Source organism: Macrosteles quadrilineatus, unplaced genomic scaffold, assembly GCF_028750875.1.
Source record: "Macrosteles quadrilineatus isolate MER2022 unplaced genomic scaffold, UCM_ALF_1.0 Scaffold_1__1_contigs__length_201487025, whole genome shotgun sequence".
Classification (NCBI taxonomy): Eukaryota; Metazoa; Arthropoda; class Insecta; order Hemiptera; family Cicadellidae; genus Macrosteles; species Macrosteles quadrilineatus.
In genome coordinates this window covers 68,238,512-68,265,558 of record NW_026542594.1, presented here as the reverse complement: position 1 = coordinate 68,265,558, position 27,047 = coordinate 68,238,512, and the positions used below count along the sequence as shown (strand labels likewise).

The following is a 27,047-nucleotide window of genomic DNA, read 5'->3' as shown; positions in this document are numbered from 1 at the left end:
CTCTGAAAATTTAAAAGCCTATAGAACGAAAGGCTTTTATTGGATACTATCCAAACCCACAAAAGGCACACCTTGAGGATAAGTGCTTGAAATTGATACCCAATTTGAGAATATAACTAAAAATAAATATATGGGCCAATTTGCTGAACAAAAAAATACAAAAAATTGTTTTAATAATATAGATACTACCATGCTATTTTGTACAAATTTGCTTGATGCTGATTTAACATTTATAGTCTCCTTTCATTTTCAGAAGAAATAAAAGAAGACTGATCGGAAGACATGTATACAAATGAGGAGATGCTTCAAACTGCCCAACAGCTGCTCGAATTAATTTGTTTTAAGCTGGATGCGAAAACTTAAAATTTACCTCGTTGAAAAAAAAATTGAGGTATAAAAGAACAATTGAACAAACAAGGACGACAAGTTACCAAAATTATCCGTTCAGCGTGTCAAGAGGATTTCACTGGAACTGACAGAGGAGGACTGGAATTCGATGCAATCATAGATTAAAAGAAGTAGACAGTTAAAGAAGTAGAAGTAAAGAAGTGTCTATACTCCTTTTATCTATGATGCAATGCACTTCATGCAAGCGGAAAAGGCTGTCATGACGCTTGTTCAAATTATGAGGGTGGGAGCAAATTCTCTTGTGATTACTGAAAAAAAATCTATTTTTCACTAGGAACGTGCTAAACTTAGACTTTTTGGTAACATTTTAGTAGTGAATATGACTGTTTGTACTAATAAAATTTGTTTCAGTATGTCTTTCGTACATTTTTAAGCCAAAGGCTCTCCGAAAGAAGACCTTGTGGGTAACCGGTCTATAATGTTAGTATAGAATAAATAAAAACCATGTTTTATTCATTCATTCTGTGGCGTTAGTTAGTCTATATTGTTACCCATGCAATAGCGTAAAAATCTACTTTTAATATCCGAAGTCAAATATGAAAAATATTATTAAGTCCACCCATAGTAAAAATTCATAGATAGTATGAAGGAAAATAAATCCTCACTGACTTTGACCTTGCCATTTAGAAAACATAAATACAAAAATATATGGTAAAAATTTCCAAAGTATCCATCACCATACACATAAGAACAATGTAAACGTCAACATATCAAAGAACACATTATAGGTATATAATCAACGCAGACAATTCATTAAAAGTACACTAGCTGCATAGGGTTTTATTTAACCTACTGTTTTTGAAAAAGATTTGTGGAAAAACAGCAAACAGCTGTGTGAAGTTCCCGCGCTTCAGGCTCGGCTCCGGCTCCGGCTGCCGCCGCTGCTCCGCTGTCAAGAATCAAGACTGAAGACTAACTTAAGTAGGCCTAAACGAAACTAGCTTAACTACTTAATTAACTAAAAGAGACCAAAGAAAAGAAAGAGAGTGCTAAGCTTTTTAAGGATCTATCTTGTTTGATTTTCATCTAGTTTTATTTTGTTTTATGTTTTAGTAAACTTAGGAGGAGCCAAGTTCACCACATTTTTGTGTTTGAGCTTTGTTTGGCTCAGTAAAATCAGAATAGTGAATAGTCAGAAACAAAATAGAATACAGTTTGGTGTGTCCTGTCTACTACAGTACTAAAACTTTGTTCTCGAGCAAGTTATGCTTGATGATTAGATATTTCTATGCTAACCAGCTAAGTTAGCCTATATAACGAGGAATTCCTATTCGAATTTGAGCAGTATCGGTACGTACACATACATTTTATGTATTTTGGTAGGAAGGCCTAGAAACGGTTCTTTCCTGTTAAAGGGAACATTCATTATTATCGACGATTTCTTTTTCGATACATCGATATTTTATTTTATTTTTTTTATATAGCCTATTGTTATTAACAAATTGAAACTTGCTGAGAACTACGATAGGCCTAAATAAATATTGTTCAGTATCAATAAATACAAAATATTATTAGGCCTAACCAAACTTGCTGTACGGTAACATTTCAAAATTCCGTTAGATAGCCTATTCCCCATGCCTTTTCTGTTATCAAACGGAATTTTGAAACGGTAACTTAGCCTACTGCAATTTTGGTTAGTTAATGTTGGTTTAGCTTAGAATAGTTTCATTTATTAATCCAATATATAACTTAGGTAGGCAGGCTATTATTTTTGCCTAAACAAGATTAGTTCTTAATCCTAATCTCTAATACGACGCTTGCTCTGAGCCTATAATTCAATAACTGAATAACTCTGTTACTGTTACTGAACCAAGTATAACTTGGACATATTTGCTATGTCTGTTTTTCTCTCTGTCTTTAATTTAAATGCAGCACAGAAAACTATTTTACTTTTGGATAAATCCAAATATATTAAACCCCAATCACAGCACACATGTGCACACAACATAACGTTAAACGCCTATGACAGTAGGCCTAACCAATATTTTTGTCCCTCTTATAGTAAAGTAATTAACAGTAGTATATATGTACCGAGTGTGTTAAATTAAGATTCATTATTTTCTTATTTCCTTTTTAAGGGTTACTCGGTTACTGTGCAATTCATAATGTAGCCCCTGAACTGTACCTATATTAATCCTATAAGGGATTGCCAAATTATGCCTAAAGTAAGGTAAGGTGGAGGGTAGTCTTAGAACTTTTCAGGCATTAGGGTACTAAAAGAAAATATTATTCTTAAAATAGGATAACTTATATGTATGCCTCTAGTTCCTAGCTGTCACATTCAATACCAGGTCACACAAGAGTCGTCACACAGAGGAGTGTGACGGTTGGTAGGTAACGTGTTGAAGAGATTTGGTGACTACTGAGTAACTGTTTGTTACTATCTTTTAGATTTTCGATCTGTCAAGCAAGATGAGCCATCAGAAAACAATAAAAGCATTTTTCCAGCCATCCATTGAAAAAAAAGCCCCTAAAAGAAACATTTCTGACGTTGAAAATATTGACAACACTAATGTGAGGGAATCTGTCAAAATACTTAAATCAAATAACGATGAGGAATTGAGGAATGCTGATCCCACAAATAAAGATGAATCAAAACCTTCAGAAGAAAAGAAGCTAGAAACGGTTGTTAGTGAAGAAATGGCGCTTAGGATTGCTAATAATAAACTTAGTGCAGAATTAAAGCTTATGAGTAAGACACACCCTGCTTTACATTCCAATGTTGGTTTGACTTGGTTTGAAGCACTGAAAGATGAGTTCTCTAAGCCATATTTTAAGAAGGTAAGTTAAGTCTAAGCCAATGCAAAGTACCTAACTTACAAGTTGGCCTTTTCTTGAATATGGAATAGGGCGCTATTTGTCTGATTCTGCTTTACTGGGAGCAGAACTTACATACAGATCTCAATGAAAAGTCCCACAGCTATTAAAAACCTTTTATTTTACTGCAACACTCCGTTGTCGGTTCTGTCAGAAAAACTGTAATATTGAAAAGCTACTCCCGCCCCCTGCTGAGGGAGCAAAATCAATAAAATCAGATGATCAAAATAAACAGAAATTGTAGGTGTGATATCTCTTTGACATTCATTCAAAGGTGCCCACAGGGGTTTTGATGTCGCAAGTTGCAACATCAGAAAATTTTCTGAGGGGAATTTATGATTTTGGGGGGGATTCAAGCCAGTGGTTGGTTAGAAGCTCATATATTATTAATACGCTACTTGAAACTTTGTGAACAATAAGGCTTTTTTGTTTTATAAGATTGTAAGATTTAACCCCCACATATTATATACCAAAATGTTTGTCTAGGTGTGTAGATTTGCAAATTGACCTCACATTTTTGGGTCAGCAATTAAAATTATACAGCAATTTTTATACATCTTTGGAAAATTTATTTATTTGAAGGTCTGTATTTTGACCGTTATTTACGCTACATACTTGCTGTTGGGCTTAAACTGTCACAAATGTATCCTCGTTTAATTATATAAAGTAATACTTTCAGTAAAATCAACTGTTCGCGAGATAGAGTGAAAACCCACAGGAATGGTCAGATTTTTGCTATTTCGTTAACAAGTGGCGCGCCCCGCGGCGCGCGGTGGTATCTCGAGGTGGATAACTTGGATTTTCTGTTATGGGCCCAACACTAACATCCAAAAATCAGAAATACCCGACCTTTTGCATACCACAATGTCTTATTTTACTGGACTGTTAATCTCCATAAGAATAACATGGAAATTTTAAATTTACAATATTTTGGAATTTTCTCCGTATCCATTAGTCGAACAGTAACGCTTCAATATACTAAATCATTTATGTTTTTAAACTCTACAATATGGTTTGGCAAGAATTTGCTAATTTTTTTGTTTTTGGGTCAAAAATGGGAAAAACCAATTTTTACCCCATAAACACCCGTCCCCATAGCCCAAACATGCTGGTTTGCGAACCTGTTAGAATAAATGTAGGTTTATACCAAATTTCAACAAAATCGGATAATTTTTGCTCGAGTTATTGCGCTAACGGACACATATATAAATATATATCCCAAAAAGCAACAACTTCCCTATGGGCTTTACCTCACAAAAGAGACAAATGGTAATATCCATTTCCCATTCAGATTTTTTTACTTATATACACCACAACATGTGACACAAAAAAATAATTCGAACTGACTTTAAAACAAATCATGTGTAAATATAACTTCCAAAACTAACACGGGTTAACGCGTTTGTAAAAGTCCACATAAGATCTGAGTAAACAAGGAAGTAATGGGTTTCTTGGAAGGGGCGATATGAATTTGATGGAATGGTGTTTTTGGCCTCTAGGGACCTCAAAATCGAAAAAGTAAAAGTCGGTCCGGGTCCAGGTCTTACCATGAGTAACTACTTATAAGATATGAGTATATCTTATTCCCTATATGGGAAATTCACTAAAAAAAATTGTTTTACTGAGTATATTCATCTAGTTGGGTAGTTAGTTATATTTTAGTAGTTATGAAGGTCAGATTTAAGAGAATGACATGTATTTTGTGTTTTCACTTATATAATCATCATCATACGAAGTCATCTTATATGCAGTTATCAGCCAAAATAGTATAATCCGAAACTGTAAGGGTTGATTTCTAGGTTATCAATAGCTGGAACCGTAACGCCCTATTTGAGAAAAAGCTAATGACCAACCGTCCAACCCAGAGGTTTTTAACTTGAAATGTAAATTCAGGCCACCGAAAAGCCCTAAAATGACATCTCTGTGTTTTACTCCCCTTCACTACTAAGCAAAGTGGAGCCAAACTAATTACCCTAATATTTATATCCACACAAATGTTGTGTTCACTTAAAACTGTAGGTAAAAATGATTATGAAGCTCGAATCGATACATACTTTCGATACATGTGATTGTTTACAATCGAAATTTACAACTGAGTTGACAACAGCTGATTATTACTCCCTAGAGTCTAAAAAGGATTTTTACTCCCTAGAGAGTAAAATTGCTACCTTAGACCCGCAACGCATGCATTAAAAATGGCTGTATTTAATGCAGTATGACAAAAACAATATAATATGAACCCTTGATGACTCCGCTTAATATTGTAGATGCCTTTGCGGACGCCACCTAGTATATTTAAACCCATGTTCACGATTTTAAGATTCTTGTGAAACAATGCCATGTTGCAGTTGAGCAAGTTCCTTGTTGAAGAAAGACAGAAAACCACTCCTATCTTCCCAAGGCCAGAGGAAGTGTGGACTTGGACTCGCGAATGCAGAGTTGATGAGGTCAAAGCTGTCATACTTGGACAAGACCCTTACCACCATCCAGGACAAGCTCATGGTATGTTATTTTTCATTGTAATTTTTTACGTTTTTTGGAAGGCAATTTTCAATCCTTGGTTTGTTACTAATAGCCTATAACATCGATCTTTTGGTGGGTAGCATCATAGCCCCATTTCCTGTAGGGGTTAGTCATTGATTTAGTTATCCCTCTACATATTATGTTTTTTTCTTTATTGTATCTTACTGTAAAACAAGTTGTTGGTGGACATGCTAAAAGGTATGTAAGGTTAAGTGAAAAATAGTATGATAATAATTCCTGTTTTGAGGTGCACCCAACCTGTCAGCTTCAACCCAAGCCACTCCCACCAAGCCTGTGCCAGAGACTTCATGTTGTATGTTGTTTTTTCTGAATCACTGTCATATAATATATATGATGTTAAATTACCTTAATCGCCCCTATGTCGTGACAACCGTTTACCATAAATTAGTTAGTAGTAGGCCTACTTAAATGTATTTTTGTTTGTTACTGTGTTTTGTACGTGCGTGTCGGAAAGACTATGACGTGACCCTTATGGTTTAGACAAGTTTTTGTAAGATTATCAGTACCACTCAAGCTACAGTAGTTTTTGCAGCCATATCCTGTTACTATAAGATTATAAGTTTTAAAAGATGCCGCTTAGTGAGCGTGAAAGAATTACACTCTTAATGATGCGCGGCTGGGGTGATAATGCAAGACCGTTTGCAGAAGTCACACAATTATTCAATGCTACTGTTCCTGATAGAGCTCCTATTTCTAAATCCACAGCACAGTACACAGTTGCTCGCTTTGTAGACACTGGTACTGTTAAGGATCGTGCCAGATCTGGACGACCAAGTACTGTGACAGACGAAGACGGCTCATTAGACATTCTTCAGTCTTTCGTTGAAAATCCAAAACAATCAGTTAGATCAGCAGCACAATCTCATGGAATAGGTCGTGAATCAGTTTGCAAAGTATTAAAGAAGTCTGGTTTCAAGGCATACCGGGTTCCCCTGTTGCAGGAACTAACCGAAGATGATTTTGATCGCCGGATGGAATTTGTAGTGAAATTATGATGAATAGAATTGACCAAAGACAAATACTTTTGGACGATATTGTATTCTCAGATGAGTCGACTTTTATGTTGAATGGCCATGTTAACAGGCATAACTGCCGGTATTGGGATAATGTTAACCCACACTGGATGAGTGAGTGTCACACACAACACCCCCAAAAAGTAAACGTATGGGCAGGTATCGTACGTAATTCAATTATAGGACCATTTTTCATCGATGGAAATTTAAATGCCAACAAGTATCAGGATATGCTCCAAAATGAGATTGTTCCTGCTTTACAAGTTACTCTGGGTGCTGACTTCTAATCATGTTTTTTCCAACAAGACGGAGCACTGCCACACTATGGTGTTCAGGTAAGGCAATACTTAGATTCAGTATTCCCACACCGGTGGATTGGAAGACGAGGTGCGATTGAGTGGCCGGCTCGTTCCCCTGACCTAACTCCGGTTGACTACTTCCTATGGGGCTATATCAAGGACAAAGTGTATCGAACTCAGCCTACAGATCTGAACGAACTGAGACATAGGATATCACATGAAGCTCAAGCTATTCCACGAGAATACACACAAAATGCAGTAGCCGCCTTTTATAACCGGTTAGCATATTGCCAGACGACCGATGGTGGACATTTTGAACACCTACTTTAAAAGACTTTCTGTAAGTAATACCCTTAACTTCTATTACCTACAGTAATAATGGTATTAAACATTTTTAAACTTTGAAACACGATTTCTTCCACCTGGATCAACCTTTTGAAGTCCGATTTGCGGCATTGTTTTCAGTTGAAGTAGACCTTTAAAATGATGTACAACTCAACATAGGCTGTCATTAAAGATTTTCTTCTGACCCCCGACGGGCCGTCCCCCAAAGGTGATATCCGACCACCATGTACACAGAAAAGTAGCTTACAATTTCCAGTAACGGTATACCAAATGTGGTTGTGATATCGTTTGTTGTTTAAAAGTTATAAAGTTGTCCTAAGACTTAATGGTCACCCTGTATATTATTATGCCAGAGAGTTGGACTCCATACCTGGCCAAGACAGGATTAGAACCCTTGACCTTCATTGCTATCACCTCGGACCTAACAATCTGCTGCACTAACAGCACTGGTAAACCAAAGCACAAAAGTAGAAGTTATAAGCTTTCCTTCAAGGTTGAGGTTGCAGCAGGTATCAGCTGTTCAGCTCCCAGCATGTAAGTGGAGGTTTAGGTAGGCCTATGGCAACGTTGCATTAAAATACAAAGTTTTAGTCCAGAACGCCATTAAAGCATTTGGTTCAGGATTGAACTAGCAACCGTCCAATTTGAAGACAAGCATTGTACTCTGCACATACAATTACAATTTTTTAATACAATTTTTTTTCTGTTTTAAATATTTAAAACAATTTGTTCTAATCAAACATTGGCGTTTATCGTACTATACACTCTAAAAAAATAATACATATATTGTGACGTTATCTTAAACCTAAACCATTATTAACAGTGTTTGTATAATTCAACACTGGGAGTAACCATCTTTAAGTCAATAGTGTAACTGACCTGTCCAGAAACGTTTATTATTTTTATTTAGATTACAATTTTAACTGTTGATGTTGATTTTTCAGGTTTGAGCTTCAGTGTTCCTGTTGGAGTTTCACCTCCACCAAGGTAAGAACATAATAGGCTAGTACATTTTATCATTAGGGTGTAAAGTGACTCTTTTCGACCCAAGCTCAAGTTTCATGCCTGAAAGCAAAGCCAAGGTCGGAATATGAGCTAGGTCATTGACATTTATGATTCTGAGAACATTAGTTTGGATTCTATACAATTTTGTAAATGTGGAAAAAAGATAAATAAATATTGTGTTGTGCTATAAAATATACATTGGCATAATTATAATTTGTATTTAGTGACTGACCTTTTTGTCTTATCTTCGTAGGTCTGAACAAGGAATGGTTTAAACAACTACCAAGGGTAAGATTTATGATGATTCAGAAAAAGAAAAGTCAGGGCTTGACTGCTCTGAAACTAAGTTTGATCTCACCTCAAGAAACCTAAACTTTTTTTACCTGTAAACATTACCATACTGAGTAAATGTTGTTAAATGTATTTGACTTGCATTGTATTATTTTAAAACAAAATACATACACTTTTATCACACAGAATATTAATTAAAATTCAAGAATATTTCATTATTTTAAATTTCTTATTGCCTGGGTGGAGATGCATAACACTTTCTTCAATCAGTTATAATATAGCCTGGTACCTGTTTACTTATAATTCATTCTATATCATTGAGCAGAGGGAGCGAAGCTCTTATACTACACTCCTGCTTTTGTTTTTCAAATACTCCTCCTGAACGGCTAATGTGATCTGCACAAAATTTAGCACAGTCGTAGTAATCAACCATGGGAAATAAATCTGAAATGGTTCAAATTGGACCACAGGGGTTTTCCCTATGTGAATTTTAGCTTTTAGAAATTTAACATGGGCCTTATGGGTTAATCGGTTGCCATGACATTATTTGCAAGATAACAATAAAAAGGTAAAAAAGGGTCGCAACATTTGTTAGTCACGAATCATCTAAAATATTTAGCACATTAGAAATACCGTACAAAGAAAAGGAAAGAACAATCGGATTAATATCATTGATCATTTATTTACTACATAATGAATAACTAATAATTAGGATCACTGGTATTAGGCTGATGCAACATTGACTTTAAATACTCCAAATAGCCATTTATGTGAACCAAAGGCCTACCATTGAGTTTGGATACTACAAGTAGACTTTCCATTTACGTGAACTAGACGTACCATTAATGCTGACTTTGAATAGGTACTGCAAAAAAGAATTTGATAAATGTGAACCAAAGATACCATTGAGTTTGGATACTGCAAGTAAACAATTCGTTTACGTGAATCCCACGTATCATTGACTTTGAATACTGCAAAAAGACATTCCATTTAAGTGAACCAGAATTAAGCCTATACCATTGACTTATTCATTTGAACCAAATGTATCATTGACTTTGGATACAGCAAGTAGATTTCTCATTTATGTGAAGCAGGTGTGCCCCGTGATTTAGGATACTGCAAGGAGACAATTCATTTACGTGAATCAAATGTTTTTCATTAAGTTTGGATACTGCAAGTAAACAATTTGTTTACGTGAGCCAGACGCAAGGCGTATGAAAGAAGGTGTGTGCATAGTGACGTCAGTGCGAGCAAAACGTGTTTTATTTTACCAAATCCATATGTTAGCAAATCATAATTTTCCAAAGACTTTCGAATGACAATCATTACGAATTAGCATTGAATGTATAACAGCACGAATACTAGACAAATGTTTTTTTCTAGTATTCGTGTATAACACTATTTAGTTTTATGTTTTATATATATAATATTGCGTTGTATTCAACATTGAATATAATGTAGTAGTGTTATACAATGTGGCAGTAGTTTAAAACATTTTATAGTAAGTACCATTTAATCGAAAAACAGTAAAATAACTAAAACATTTGTGTCTAGCTACACACTCATCCCTACCCCAGCACTGCAAATAACCAGTATCCGTAAGTTTTAGTTGGGCTAGCGACCTGTCCGCGCGCACAGACGTTTTGGCCGAACTGTACAAGTGTGGCCCCGGTCTAACAGGCAATTCATTTTTTAGGTAACCATTTATAAATAGTTTTCACTATAATACTGTACCTTTTTTGCAGCTCTTACATTTTATGTTTGATATTAAAACGCTCTGATTTAATTATAGCCTTAGCAGAAAATAAATATTTACAAATAAATTGACATTTATTTACAACAAGATATGTGTTTAAATTTTTTTTACACAAAGTTTATATTCAATTAGATTAGATTATATTTATAGATTAATTAGATTATTCATTTAGATCGTTACTTGCGATGGTGGCAATGCCATAATAATTGCACTCACGTTATTTGTGTCTTACACAATCGCGGCAACATCCGCGATAATCTCCTGCGATTATCTCAGCATCCATGACTATAGGCTATTTGTGATTGTGGCCATATCTCTGGTCATATCTCAATCGTGGCGAGATTCGTGATGACTTCCGTATCGTGGCAACAGCCGCGTGATGATTTCTTCTGATTGCGGTGACGTCCTGTATTCGTGATGGTTTGCTGCGGTCGCGATTTCCCACTTCGCAAAACAAGAGAGGCCATTCGGTAAGTGTCTAGTAAATTTTTGGAAGTTATTAAGAAGAACCATAGTCCGAGGGGTTCCCCTACGGGTTTAGTAGTTCAGTGCTAGGGTTTAGTGTATGTCATTAAAGTGTTATAAAATCTCTACAACTTAAGCTATATGTCATTTTGTGCTGTTTTTGTTAAATATATGTAAATACAATCTTGTCAATTTCTTTGTACCTTAAATATTTATTTTCCACTAAGGCTACTTAAATGAGAGATTTTCAATTATATAAAACATAAGTAGAAGCTGCATATATTTCAAACTATTTGTATATTTTTATTATACTAGACATAACCCCTGCCCGATCACGTCGTGTCCCGTTACCATATTGTATTATCTTTCGTTATTAGCCCTAAATGTTTGTTTTTATGTTCGTGTACGTGTGCGTGTTAAATGTATTTATTTATCATGAATTGACGACCTTCAAATGAAGCAAGAAGACATCTGTACTGGCCTGACGATGACTCCTTTGTGAGTCGAAACCGGTTGCAATTTAGCAACAAATTGATCACATGAATGCAGGTATTTACACCATTATTTAGTAGTTAAAATTGACATATCATATCGTTTTAAAATACATATATGCTGTAAAACACAAAAATAAAATAGGGCCTGACTCAAAAAATTACATGGATAAAGAAATTTAAAAAATCCCATTTCTGTTGGTTAGTTTAGTAAAAATATATATATAGTATTTTATTTAAATAATGGTACATTATGACAAAACATTTATTTTGGTCCCAAAGTGACTCAGTCTGACAATCTATAATTTTTCAACTGAGGCAGAGCCGAGTAAAATATGTTAAAATACTATTCTCTCTATGTTAAACTTATTATGATCAGTGATATGTACAATTCTTATATCATTAATTAAAGGCAATTTACTGAGAAATGTTTTCCCCGTGCTCCATTATATTACAAATAGCAACTGAATTCATTTGTTATTATTTACAAAAAACTGAATTTGACAGTTCTGCTGTATTACTGTTTGCTGGGTTTTGTAACATGTGTTACAATTTGACTCCATTCTATTTTTTTTTTTTTTTTTTTTTTTAGATATCAAAATCCAAAAAGTTAAAACGTTCGCTACCGAGCGACACACATATGCGTCGGTCCGGTCACTCCTACAGACCAAAAGGAATGATCATGACATTGCTTACAGACCAAGTGATATAGGAATAACATTGCCGACAGACCAAAAGAGAAATATCGTTTAAATGGACTAATTGACTTCATATTAACCTTAAGTGAATTAGTAAGCAATAAATATTTTTTTTATTTATCGTTTTGAGCAAATTTTAAATTGCCGCATATATGTGTCGGTCAGTATATTTAATGAAATCCAGTTAAAAAGATTACATTTTTGTTTTTGTTTCAATAGACCAGGTGACCCACGTAAGCGTCGTTGTAAATTTGGTTGTTTCAAGCTTTTACACAAACAATTAAAGAAACTCCACTAAACACTCGCCAAAACTGCAAAGGTTATAACGTTTACATCTGTTCTGTGATGTCGCGGAATACACAATGTAAACAACAATGTTGCCAACTGTTGTGTGGCGTAACCAATCGTCATATCCACAGACCAAGCGACGCACATTTGCAGCAGATATTCCTCTAGACCGTTACGATAAAATCAGGGCTTTAAAATAGACCGTTGCTAAGAAATATGCTGATTAATATCATTTAACACCGACGCAAGTGTGCGTCGTTAGTCTATTTCAATGTGACCAGTTGACGCAAATATGCGTCGGTGGTCTTTTGTGAGAAACGAGTCGACGCACAATTGCGTCGCTGGTCTATGCGAGCGTAAATTCCATATAATTGTGGTAGCGAACGTGTTAACCCTTTGTGTGCATGACATTCTTTATTGTAAGAATCGTCTGTTTCAGCTTACTCAATATGTACAAAGAGCTAGAAAATGACATTGGTGGCTTCAAGAGGCCTGGACATGGCTATCTCATTGGCTGGGCAAGACAAGGTGAATACACAGTTTTCTTCAACTTAATTATACTTTTTATCAAATGCAAGATCTTGATAATCTAACAGATAATGCAATGGGGTTCAGTTTACTGGTCTTTCTAAAAAAAAACCAAACCGAGAATTGGTAAAAAATAAAAAAAATGTTTTGGTTTATTGATTATTACCGGTATGCAATAATTTGTCCATGGTTATGGACGACGATAATGATGTCTCCATGTGAAAGATTTTGCCGCGATAGTGTGACACAATTATGATTTTTTTCAATCGCAGGAGGAGGAGGTGTTTAGGATATTGCCTGGATCACAGGAGACTATAACGAGTCTTGGCGTTCGTGAGGATGTTCAATATTTTTTCCAAAATCGTAGGAGGAGATGATAATGTCTTGGTGCTCAGGGACGTTCAGAATTTTGTCATACTCGCCGAATCGCGGCAGACATGATGTCTTGGTGTTTGCAAGAGATGCTCTCAATCCCGCGACGATTGTGGGATATAGCTATTTTTTCAGAGGATAAAAATACCTATAAAATCGCGGGAGCAGATGAGTTGGAAAAATTTACTTTCCCTGAAGAATTTTGACTAAAGAATAAAGTACAAATTCTATAATTACCCTTAAGAAATGGAGAAAAAACATTTAGTCAACGCTCTCAAACCTTACTAACAAGAAAACATTGTCTTATCTATAATATTAAAACGAAACAGTGTTTTTTTATTTCACGATTCTGAATCAACCACTCGACGGATTTTCATGATTTTTGTGTTGAAAGAAAGATAATTTTGAGAACTAGGGAATGTCGAAGCCATAATTTTAGTTTAGGGTCCCAGTTTTTTTAGAAATTAAGTTTTAATTTCAAAAAGTCTAGCAGCCGACGCTAGCAATTTAAAGTATTTTCAATGCTGGTTTAACTAACAGCTGGTTTATAACTGTCATTGAAATGTTTATGTTACGAGTTGTTTGTTTACAAAAATATTGTTCGTTGGTGTTTGCGTTTGCTTACATACTATTTCACTTTAAAATGTAGGTAGTTTTCCCTTACCGTGAAGGATTTGCGGTATCAGCAAATGTGTTATTATGAACTAAACATCACAAACACTTGCGTTTACTCAAGTTTTTGTCGTAAATGCAATCTGTGTAAGTATTTAGTTTATGCATTCCAAATTTCAACTCATATTTGGGAAATATTTTTTCAGCAGTTTATCGCTTAATTGTGTAAGATATAAGTGGTTTACGTGTTGATACTTCTTTTTCTGTATGTTTGAATGTGAGTATGTCGGCATACTAAAATTTTGGTTAGTAATGAAAGCGTCAATCGGTGTATGTAGTAGGTCTCTATAAAACCGTTAAATAAACTGCAGTGTGCAGCAGAAACCAAAGTCGACTCATACCATACCAACTATCCCCGTAGTACTGATCATTCAGAAACTTGGGCACTGACCAAAGAACCGAAAAACCTTAATGATGGGTTAGATAATAAAGTGCAGAGAAAATATACAGACCAGTTCAAGATAACGGCCCGGAGGCCGAAATAAAAAAGAACAGAGAGCTTAGAGAAATGTGTTAACAACCAAATATAGGGATGCTTTCCAGAAGTAGGTGAAGCTTGGATGGACAGGCTGTGCATAAACTTTAAAAAAGTATATTCCAAGGAGTACCACACGATAGACGGGAAATATCAAGTTATGAAATGCATCCTCAGACTGGGATCTAAATTTTGAAGAGGCAGGTGATAGAACAGAATTCTCATAAAAGTTTCAGTGGTCACGGAGGTAAGATAAGGTACGGTAAGTACATAAGTAGTACAGTATGCAATTGGAGGTGGCATGTAGCTACTCTACTCAAAACCAGTGTGAATCGGTCGCCAATCTCACTTCAAGATTTTTCAAATCGACTCGACACAAATGCTGTTTTATGGTAAAATTATCGGATTTAACATACATATCACCATATTTTAGGTCTATATTCGAATGGAATAGAATAAATAGGTGGTCACGTTACATTTGTTTATAAGGTGATCTTCCTCATTAAAACTGCCAGAATTTGTGTATATGCGTGTGAACTAGATGTTCTGAATTATTCCGTTTTAGTTGACAACTCGATTCCCGTACGTAGGACGGGCCACCAGCTCGTAATAATAATAATAATATTGAATGAATATATTAAATAGAATTAAAAGTGTACTTAGCCTACAAAAGATTTAAAGGCAATGTCATAACCGATGATTACACAACTCCATAAGTTAACTGTAATCCTGAGAAAGGTTATAAAATAAAGCTTAAAATGTCTGTTTATGGTTACACCGGATTCAATTTAGTTCATATAGACTAGAGTGGATTTATAAATGAATGAATGAAATGAATGAAAATGATTTATTTAAACAGGCAAAGTGGCCTATTTAGTGCAACACATTCAGAAGTAGGCAAAATATTTGTTATTCAGCCAAATGATACCGCTTCCTCAAAATAAAAACTAGGCTACTAAATTCATTGGTATAACTTAATTACATTTTTGTTGACTGTTTTAAGGCCAAATTTTTAGAACAGATATAAATTATTTACCTAATCCACCATGTTAACTCTATGTTACTTCTCGAGTGAAGTAAAGTATCAAAAAACTCACTCGGTGATGTAATGAAACCCATTTAAATAACATTGAGTGCTCAACTAAAAAAATATACCTCTATGGAGCCAACGACGTTCAATGCTAGAAATCATCTGTGCGCTTAAATTTATTGTTTTGCTTTAAAGAATTTTCCTAACCTAGCTTTTGTTTTTAAAAGAACGTTACTGTTAGAAGATGAGTGAAATGGATAATGAAACATATTGTACGTAACCTCGTGTATATTGTCGGGTCAGGTAAAATCTTGTACGTTACACGTTACGAAAGAGTGTGTTTACATCACTTAGGTAAATTATGCAACTCGCTTCCGCTCGTTGCACAACATTCACCTGCGTGATGTAAAAACGCTCTTACTACACTTGTAAGGTAAATAGCTATTACAACATTTCAAGGAAATCGTTGAAATCCATTACGAGATCTTTGTGCAAGCATATATACAAGCAAACATTACTCACATAAGAGTATAGGATAAAATAGGACTTGATTCGCAAATACTTACGTTTGCTGATAAAATGTGTTTGTTAGTGACATTAATAGCTTAGTATAAAATACTAAAATTAATTTACCAAAATTGATCAAAATATATCCATAAACAAGCAAACTGTAGTAATGTTTTTATATAGTACATGATCAACTCTGACTTGTAAGTTTCTTATTATTTTATGTATTACTCCATGCGTTGGGCCGATGGCTCTTTCTCAGAATATACCAAGATGTCGAGCAACCAAGATGTGTCTTTTAATTATTAAATCCCTACAAGTCCGGCTAGCCCTAGTTCACAAACTATAATGGTTTTCTTATTTGCGTAGGAATTGCCAAGTGTGCGTTGATTTTGTTGTCTCTTTGTCAAAGATGGTTCAGCAGTGCTGTGTTCAAATTTCCATGGGTTGAATGTGAAAATAAGATCCGACAAACGAAATACTGTAGGGTTGAAATTCTATTCAGATATACAATTTGTTTCCAATAATGAATCGAGTGTCAATCATTCGTAACAAATCAATTTCCTTCATTCACTCATCATTGTTACCATATTGGACGCGGAAATAAAATGTCGTCGTTGTGTAATCTATGTGCCGTGTGATCTGTTAAACATACGGCTAGTTAGAATGCTGAATATCCTTCAAGCAATCTAGGATAGGTGTTTAAAAATTAAATCTAACCTACAAACCCTTGGACATCCCGTTTACCACCCTAACCCCGCACAATTACGCTCAAAACCATGAAAAGGTTAAGGGTAGATAGCCTGTACAGCTAAACAGGATGATGAATATTCTTCAAGCATTCAAGGATAGGCTAGATAGATCGATTCGATGGACAAATTAGGATAACTAAACCTTAAACTATCCTTTAAAGATTAGATTAAAGATGATAACCTACATTTCATTGTGGAATCTTACTTAGCGTGATAGAAGTTGAATGTAACACTTGATATGTACCTAGGTGTGCTACTGCTAAATGCTGTGCTGACAGTCAAGTGTAGAACTCCCAACTCTCACAAGGACCAGGGCTGGGAGAAACTGACAGATGCAGTGATCAAACATCTCAACACCAACGGCAAAGGCATAGTCTTTCTGCTTTGGGGATCCTACGCTCAGAAAAAAGCTGAATTTCTTGATCAGGTACTTAAAACAAAATTTAGGTCTGTGGTTCAGGTTTTTCTGGTTCTACGAGGCCCTTTGAATATTTTTTCACTAGACTACTTGTAGACTATTATTCACAGGATATAAATTCTTTATAAAATGCCTAAAAGGTTTCCACATGGTTCAAAGCAATTGAAATTGGCAGGAGTAAAGGGAATTGAAAATATTTTTTAGGTACCATAAATCATGAGGTATATGTGTTGGTTTGACCTTATTTAACCAAATACGAGGGCTGTGCTGAAAATAAACTCCATTTGGACAATATGTGGAAAGTATTCAATTCAGGATAGTGTGGCAGGACAGTCGCTTTCCAGCTGATGTAGTATGGAGGCTTAAAGATCGCTTATGTTAATTTTACCAAGTCTTAAAATAGTAAAAATATATAACTTCTTGATCAGCATTGTACGTGTTATTAAATTTACGGAAAGTAAATAAAAGAAACGTCTTATAACACTTAAAACATATATTTACGCTTATACTGTTACTCACAAGACGGTAAATATACAAAAACGATGGTAAGTGGTGATCGATTTCGATTGGGCACTCCAATCATCATCAGACCCAATAGGCGAATGACAAGAATCTTGAATGGCGTCCCTACTTATACCCTATTGGCTACCGGAAGCACCGGCCAATACATTTATATAAGTACAACTGGAATCAAAATGTATTTGTTCATTAATCAACTTATTTCTATCTTTACATTTTTCCTTATAAATATACAATTCTTCCCAAGCATTCATTACATATCCTTTCTTACAATTCTTTAAAATATCTAGACTATCCTCCATTTTTCCTAGTGAGTGCCCATTTTGTAACAGGTGTTGTGCGACATTTGATCTTTCCGGTTTGTTGTTCCTCCACGCAGATATGTGGTTTTTGAAGCGGTTTACGAAGTTCACAGTCTGTCCAATGTAGAAGCTATCACAATCGTTACAATTGATTTTATAGATGCCCGAAGTGTCAAATTTGTTACAATCTTCTATTTTTGGATGCAGTATTTTACTCATGGTGTTCTGAGTCCTGTAGGCTATTGAAACTCCGTATTTCTTGAATCTGTTAGCAGTCCTTTGTGTTGTAGTCCCCGTGTAGCTAAATGTGATATATCTGGTGCTTTCCTCTTTTATCTCTTCTAATGTTGTTCTGCTGTTTAGTGTATTCTGTCTATCGATTTTTCTCCTCGTCTTCCTTGCGATGTCCTCTATCGTCTTGGTTCGAAATCCATTCACTTGGGCGATCTTCTTAATGGTGTCCAGTTCTTTTTTCCTATTGGCTTGGCTAAGTGGGATCTTATAGGCTCGGTACAGCATAGATCTAAAGGCTGCGGTCTTGTGGATTGTCGGATGGATAGACTTGTTGTTGATTGTAGTGTCCGTTTGCGTAGGTTTCCTGTAGATGTCAAACTCTATTTTGCTGTCTTTTCTCTCTAATGTGAGGTCCAGGAAGTTGATCTTTTTGTTTTCTTCAAACTCGTTGGTAAAGGTGAGGTTTGGGTGGTGGCTGTTTCATTTGAGGCATTTCAATAGTAGGCTAGTCTCATTTGATATCGCAAATCTGTACACAAACATACCTGTATCAGAAACTGTAGATCTTGTTAAATATAGGCTTTTGCAGAATAGTTTAGACGATGAATATGTCAATCAGATTGTAAAATTGCTTGTGACTGTTTTAAAGCAAAATTATTTTAGATTTAACAATAGATTTTACGAACAAACAGATGGTTTTAAAGCAAAATTATTTTAGATTTAACAATAGATTTTACGAACAAACAGATGGTTTAGCTATGGGAAGTCCACTTTCGGCAATTTTGTCAGAAATATTTTTACAGCACCAGGAAAAAGAAATGTTAATGAATTTAAGAAAGAATCATGATGTAAAACTGTATGTTAGATATGTAGACGACATTCTTGTTATCTTCAGACAAGCCCAGGAGCAGGAGCATGAAACGATGATGCAGACACTAAACAGCCACCACCCAAACCTCACCTTTACCAACGAGTTTGAAGAAAACAAAAAGATCAACTTCCTGGACCTCACATTAGAGAGAAAAGACAGCAAAATAGAGTTTGACATCTACAGGAAACCTACGCAAACGGACACTACAATCAACAACAAGTCTATCCATCCGACAATCCACAAGACCGCAGCCTTTAGATCTATGCTGTACCGAGCCTATAAGATCCCACTTAGCCAAGCCAATAGGAAAAAAGAACTGGACACCATTAAGAAGATCGCCCAAGTGAATGGATTTCGAACCAAGACGATAGAGGACATCGCAAGGAAGACGAGGAGAAAAATCGATAGACAGAATACACTAAACAGCAGAACAACATTAGAAGAGATAAAAGAGGAAAGCACCAGATATATCACATTTAGCTACACGGGGACTACAACACAAAGGACTGCTAACAGATTCAAGAAATACGGAGTTTCAATAGCCTACAGGACTCAGAACACCATGAGTAAAATACTGCATCCAAAAATAGAAGATTGTAACAAATTTGACACTTCGGGCATCTATAAAATCAATTGTAACGATTGTGATAGCTTCTACATTGGACAGACTGTGAACTTCGTAAACCGCTTCAAAAACCACATATCTGCGTGGAGGAACAACAAACCGGAAAGATCAAATGTCGCACAACACCTGTTACAAAATGGGCACTCACTAGGAAAAATGGAGGATAGTCTAGATATTTTAAAGAATTGTAAGAAAGGATATGTAATGAATGCTTGGGAAGAATTGTATATTTATAAGGAAAAATGTAAAGATAGAAATAAGTTGATTAATGAACAAATACATTTTGATTCCAGTTGTACTTATAAAAATGTATTGGCCGGTGCTTCCGGTAGCCAATAGGGTATAAGTAGGGACGCCATTCAAGATTCTTGTCATTCGCCTATTGGGTCTGATGATGATTGGAGTGTCCAATCGAAATCGATCACCACTTACCATCGTTTTTGTATATTTACCGTCTTGTGAGTAACAGTATAAGCGTAAATATATGTTTTAAGTGTTATAAGACGTTTCTTTTATTTACTTTCCGTAAAAATATATGACATCTTTATCATGGTATAATATCCTATCAAGCAAGTGTAAGTTAGGAGCATTTAGCTGTTAAAAGATTATTAGCTTCAACAAATTATTCAGTCGTAGCTATTTATCGGGAGTTTTGTGGGCCATATGTGATGAGCTAAGGAGTTCTTAGAGAATATACTTATAGCATTGTAGCTATATAACAAGAGACCTGGGAAAGTTCAATTGGGTTGGGATGCATTCAAACATATCTGCCTCACACTCCCAATATCTCTAATTGCATATGAAGAATTGAAGATGTTGCTAAGATCAAGATCTCAGCAGTTCTGAGATAATGAACTAAAGGATGCAGTACATACTGGCTCAAGCAGAGTCGGTGCAAGGTATTTTCCTCAACTTGCAAGTGTCATTTTTGTACCCCTCAATAATACACTCCCCTCCCCCTCATCACTCATCAATTAAAATGTAATACATGGTCAAATGGAAAGTATCAAATATGTAAACAATACAAAAAATATCACATTGAACAACTATTAAAAATCTATGTAGATATAATTAGTTTCTGCATAATATATCTAATAGATATCTATATCGATCTGTATATTCAACATGCTACATGCAATATTGATTAACCAATTTCAATTTGTTAATACCAAGGCAAAAATGTGGTTCGGATTCCACTATAAACTGTAGGTAGCTTAGTTGTCGTTAGCTGTATGGGCTATTAATTAACAGCTGTGTCTAAGGAATATGTCAGCCTTAAGACGGTGACACACTATCGATCTTTTCCCCGAACAAGACCCCGAACCGAGCAGGGAGAAGGGAGAAGGGAGGTCGAAGGGAGGATGTTCGATAGTGTGTCACGGGTCCGTACACCGATCAAGACGCCGAACAAGACATCAGGCCGAGCAGGGAGACGAGCGCTCTGGAGGCGGTTTTTTGGCGAAAGATCAAAGAAAAGATCGGTCCGATGTACGATAGTGTGTCACGGTACATTTTTGCCCCGTACATCGTCGCGAGCGCCGCACCGAGCGGCCACCTGCGCTAGCATTGATAGTTCTGATTTAATATGGCAATTAAACTCTTTAATTGGTAAAATAAATAAATGTTGGGTAATATGTTGCCGTTATATATTATAATCATTTAAGATGTAATGTTTGTGGTTTGTTTGGTCAAGGTTGAAAGTGTAGAAACCGTTAAATCAATTATATCAATAATATTAAGGTTGAATTAAGTAATTGATGTTGACTTAAATTCTTTCAAAAATAATATAAACATTAATATTATTAAAGGCAATTAAAATGATCATTCTGTAACGTTATTTCAATGAATAAAACCAATAGAAATCAATAGATATAACTAAGCATCCTTTCTAGAATATTTTATTTTTGCGACAAGTTTTCAAAATGCGACTTTTAACAATAATTTTTGCCTCTTCCACGGCACTGCCTCCGTGCTCTCACTCGCACACACTCTCTATCTCTCTCCAAACTTCCTTTTGCCGCGCTCGGTAGAATTCGTCTGGTCTTGGTCATGTTCGGGGAAATGTTTGGAGTAAAATTTTGCTGATATTTATCTCCCTTCTCCCTTCTCCCTGCTCGGTTCGGGGTCTTGATCGGGGAAAAGATCGATAGTGTGTCACCGCCTTTAGTCATTAACAAGACTACAAGATCACTCCACCCATCCTACATTGATCTCCATTCATACTTGGCTTAAAATACCTACTTTGTATGGTCACCATTTCAATGAAAAGTATTAAAGTAAAGTATTAAAGTAAGATTCCAATAAGGCATAACCAAAGACTCACCCCTGCATATTTTACTTTAAACAAATAAACATGTTTTTTTTTTTACTTAAACAAAATATCAAGGTCTAAATTCAAACAAATGTAGGTGTCCAGCCAACTGGGAGAAGTAAGAATTTGTACTTTGATGACTGAGCAAAAGTCTGTGAGTTATACATACATTTTGTATGGAACTTGGAAGTTTTCACTTTTTAATGATATTCAGTCAAATATCGCTGCTTGTCCTCATTTTGCCTCTGAGTCATGTTATAGGCTTGTTTTTATTAGCTCGCTTTCTTACAAATTTTGATATCAATTTTAAACAAAGTTCCCGATGAGCTAGAGACTTGAAATACTTTTTAAAAATGCCATGTTTTTAAACACACTAAAAAGTAGAAAATAATTTATAAATATGTTGAGAGAATAAATACTTGTAAAATTTAAAACGGTAAACATGGGGCGCATGCAATTGATCATAATAGTTCAATAGGTGAAGTTAATTGTAAATTAGCATGCGCCCCACGTTTTTCGTTTTAAATCTTACACGTATTTATTCTCTCAACATATTCATTTTGAGATAAGAATATGCCTAGATGTTAACCCTCCAAGTGTCCATAGTTTAGGCCTTAATGTCCACCTATTTTTGGCACATTTGCAAGGTTTTATTAAAACGGATCTGAGAAGCTTAAAACAATGTTAATTCTAATGTTCTATATACCATTTTGTTTGGAAAATCATTGGCTTCAATATTATATATAAAACATAAGGAACATTTTTTCAAAAAAAAAAAAAATTTTTAGGTAAAAAAAATATAATTTCGAAAATTTTCAAAAAAAAAATAAGTTCGCGCTCAATGAAATTGTATAAATTATAGGCCTATAAATATTTGAAAATAGCCACTTTGTTCTAAATTTTATGAGGATTACAAATATATAATAATATAAGGAAGTATATTTGCAAATAAATAAGTTATGGGCAAAAAACTGATTTCAGTACATAGCGTTTAGCTAAGAATGCATAGCCTAACCATAGCTAGGAATCTGGCTGATAATTTACATCAATATCACTACCTACTTCTTCAGGATCATCAACCAGCACTTCAAAACCACTTAAATCTTCTTATAATGCACCACGTATATCACTACTTTGGATTTTTAACACTAAAACAATGATAAACGTAATAAAACACATCAGTCATCGGTCCGGGGGAACATAGCTGTTTACAAATACACGCACGTCAGCTGTCTGCTACAATATTTTCGGAACTAAAATGAATAGCGCTTAGAGACAGACCTCTGGAGAAAGCTTAGAATATTACGGAAAGAACGATACCTAACTCGATCCAGTTCAATCCGATTCAGTCAGTCATAGAGCCTTCGCCGTAAACGATGTCTGCGTGTCGAAAAATCGACAAGTAACACTACACAAAGTGTGCTGCTTGTCGAATTTTCGTCAAGTAACACTGGGAGGGTTAATCGGTAATGTGAGGTATCATCATACCAAATTTCATCCCTATCCGTCTAGTAGTTAATACGTGATTGAACTTCAAACAAACAAACAAACACAAAACATTTCACATTTATAATATTAGTAAGATTATTTTCTACTTTTTAGTGCGCTTAAAAACGTGGCATTTTTAAAAAGTATTTTCATTTATAAATTACTCTTTATGGTTGTTTAGCAGAGGATCATCATTTGTCTTTTGGAATCAGTTGTTAAGGGTGTTCAGGTGTTTGTCTTGTGTGCGTGAGAGGCGGGAATTCTCGGGCTGTGGTACCAGCACTACTGGTGCGGGGTAAGAAATGTCGTCCTTCTCCCATGCCACCAACATTGATTCAGGGTGAGCTCAGCCTCGCACGGGGAACGTTGTGTTCGATTGCCGCGTCTTGTACTAGTGTTGCTAAAGCTTTTGGTGAGCTTCGTTTCCTTGTCGGCCATTCCAATCTTCGGTGCTTCGTGTTTGTGTCAACTAGGTATATTTTGCGGGGTGCTGACTTAGTACTTTTTTGTAATATTAATGTTTTAGTTATAGTTTTTTTATTATTTCCATACAATAGTTATTTGTGTAACTAATGTGCGAAGTGGCACTTTGCGGAACATGAGAGAAATGTTTACGCACAAGCCGCAGGCAGGTGTGGAAATTCTCTCAAGTACAGCAAAGGCACTTTGCGCTCGTGTTACACATTATATTTTTCCTACAGTTAAGGCATATAAATAATTAGTCTTGTTTTTAGGTAAGATTAAATCTAAGCGTTGAACGAAATGGGAATTGCAGCACCAGCTGATTGTAGTCGTTGTATCTTTTAGTGTTGCCAACTTATTTTGAAGCGTACGCGTAATACGTTGCTATCAAAAGCACACTGTTTAGTGTTGTTTGGTTGAAATACTGGAGTGCGGCAAAAGTAAGTAATTTCAGCATTTTCTCAGTTAACTGTAGTAAAAATACATTTCTTACATATTATAAAACATTTTGAAAACATGTTGGGATTGAAATTTTGGAACACTAAAAGACTTTTTTCAATGGTGAAGGGGGGTTGTAAAATATCCCCCCCCCCCCCCGCAAAAAAAGAAAGAAATTTGCTTTATGGGGGATAATATTATATACAAATATTGATGGTATAAGAACTATTTAATATACAAACTATTTCCTGCATGACTGTGAGAGTGTGTGGGGCTGAAAAATAGTTATGGGTTGGACTAGGCCTGGCATCAGCCAAAATTGACACTGCGACCTCTATATTCATAACTCAATAACTCAGGGTATATTCATACCCTGGCATTATTTTTGAGTTAGTAATCACGTCAAAATCAAAGGGACAACTGTTAGAACATCTTTTTCATCACTTTAAAACATAATTATAATTTAATGAATTCCCTTTTTTCAGAAAAAACACCACGTGCTGAAGAGTGTGCACCCCTCTCCCTTATCTGCATCCAGAGGATTTTTTGGATGTAAACATTTCTCCAAGTGCAATGAATTACTTGTAAGCCAGGGCAAGAATCCAATTGACTGGAGTTGTCTCCCGACCCAATAGATGTGAACGCTTATGCTAAGTTAATTGTACTTATGATGGAGATAGAAGAATCCCACCAAAGCAATAGATTCCCATGATTAGTTATAGGCTACTAAATATATCAAGTCCAGATAAATTCTACGTGTTATTCTATAGGAGATTACAAAAAAGTAATCTCAGTCAAATTGTTTTGTATACAGATCTCATGATTTAGAGTTAATGTAGAATTATAACAAAACAATATTTAAATACAGCCGCTTGTGCAAATGAGTTTCGAGTCCCCAAGATGAAATTTAAAGTGGAACCTCGATAGCAAGACCCATGATAACAATTCAACCTTTATAATAAATGTAATTTTCAAATCCCCTTGAATTTTTTTACCCCTAAGTTAATCATATGTTATTGCAAACCTCGATAAGAAGTCAACCTATCGAGGTTCTATAAACTTATTGAGAATAAGAAAATGCCTTGTGGGCAAAAATTTATCAGTATACATTTATTTATCAAGAACTACAAAAAAAAAAAAGGTTTCAAGAATAAATATGTTGCTTCGAATTACATAAACTTACTCATTTTGAAAGTAGTTTTATATTTCATTGTGCATTAGAATAAACTTGTAACAGATTAATGTGATGATATCATTTGATTGATTTTGAGTTTAAATCATTGTTTGAATGCATTTTGAAACCCAGACATGGTGGTCCTACAGCTGGTTATTTATTTGATCTAATAGACTTCTCAAATTGTTACAAATGAAGGGACTCATAAATAACCATTCTTTCGATTGGAATAAAAACCAAATCATGCAAGTTATGCTAAATAATAAGCCAGTTGGGTGTAGTCAGAAATGCCAAATGTTTCATAATATTGTACTAGGCCTTTTCAAAATTTATTTTGACAGTGATTGATAATAATTGTAATATAACATTATTGATATTGTATCCTATTTGTAAGTTGTTGTGCCTTATAGTTTTGTAAAATATATATATATATGTAGGTATATACAGCTCATGTAGGCTACTAAGGTTCGTTAAAAACATTTTGCTGGGAGAGTGTGTTTTGCTTTCCCTGGCTGACAATACTTATCTTGGTAACATCTTATCTTAGCTTATAATAGTTTCTTGACATCCATTTAGTAATGGTGAAAACCATAAAATTTTAAGCTTGAAATGTCAAAACTTAAAAAAATAAAACAATAAACTCTACATTGTGAAACACTTTTTAATTTGCCTGTGTTTGAAAAACTAAATAGTGTGCAATCGCAAGGTTTCTCAAAAGGCTCCTTTGTCTAACTTATCGCAGGATTTTAAACAAATGTTTTTAAGTGCTTTAAGGGTCCGCTCTACCTCAGCTCGGGCTTCAGTTGCTATGTTGCACCATTAGACAGCGCCGCAAGAAGCACTGCAGAGGTTTCCAAGATTACTGTTTTCGAATTAACCAATAATGATAGCTACGCACTCTAAATGGCTTATAGTAGTGCAAATACCAATCTATAGTTCTGCGGTTTTTCAAATAATGTTTTTTCAATAAGTTAGGGCTAGTTGAAAAGACCTTTTTCTTGTTCTACAAATCAAGTTTATAAGGTGTGTATTAAAAATAAATGAAATAATGAAACGCAGAACTATATAAAATTTCATCCTCTTTAATATGAGACCTTAACTTGGATTCTACCTTCAATGTAGCAGGTGAAAACAAGTAATCTTGCAAACCCTTGCATTCGGTTGCGCGTCAGGGGTAGAATGCACCCTTAAATCCTGTTAGTTTATCTGGTGGATATTATTTGAGAAAGAGTACAGAAATGATTGATGTTTACATCTTAGGCGTTACTAGCAAAGATGTGACACGGCCAATTACAAAAGGCTTGTGATACAGGCAAATTTTCATAATATCCAAGAGCAGGGTTTTAGTTTAAATAAGTCACCAATTGAATTTCAAAACCAAATTGTTTCCAAATTTGTAGTACCAGTACGTATGAATATTTTTGCACATCATCTTGTCAAAAAATCTCT

At 35.1% G+C, this 27,047-nt stretch overlaps 1 protein-coding gene across 3 annotated transcripts; it reads left to right on the top strand.

Moving 5' to 3' along the window:
* The first annotated feature begins 1,244 nt into the window (after positions 1–1,244).
* Positions 1,245–26,244, top strand: LOC128983514 (uracil-DNA glycosylase-like). 3 transcript variants are annotated; one of them, XM_054402814.1, is made up of 7 exons: positions 1,245–1,329; positions 2,800–3,189; positions 5,574–5,727; positions 8,371–8,413; positions 12,860–12,948; positions 17,005–17,183; positions 24,910–26,244. In XM_054402814.1, exons 2-7 carry the CDS (start codon positions 2,821–2,823, stop codon positions 25,057–25,059), a joined length of 984 nt encoding a protein of 327 aa, XP_054258789.1. In that variant the 5' UTR covers positions 1,245–1,329; positions 2,800–2,820; the 3' UTR covers positions 25,060–26,244. The 3 variants fall into 3 exon arrangements, with proteins under 3 accessions (XP_054258789.1, XP_054258790.1, XP_054258788.1); XM_054402815.1 differs by lacking the exon at positions 24,910–26,244 and adding an exon at positions 24,332–24,426 and having other exon boundaries at positions 1,272–1,698; XM_054402813.1 differs by having other exon boundaries at positions 1,273–1,698.
* The last annotated feature ends 803 nt before the right edge of the window (positions 26,245–27,047 follow it).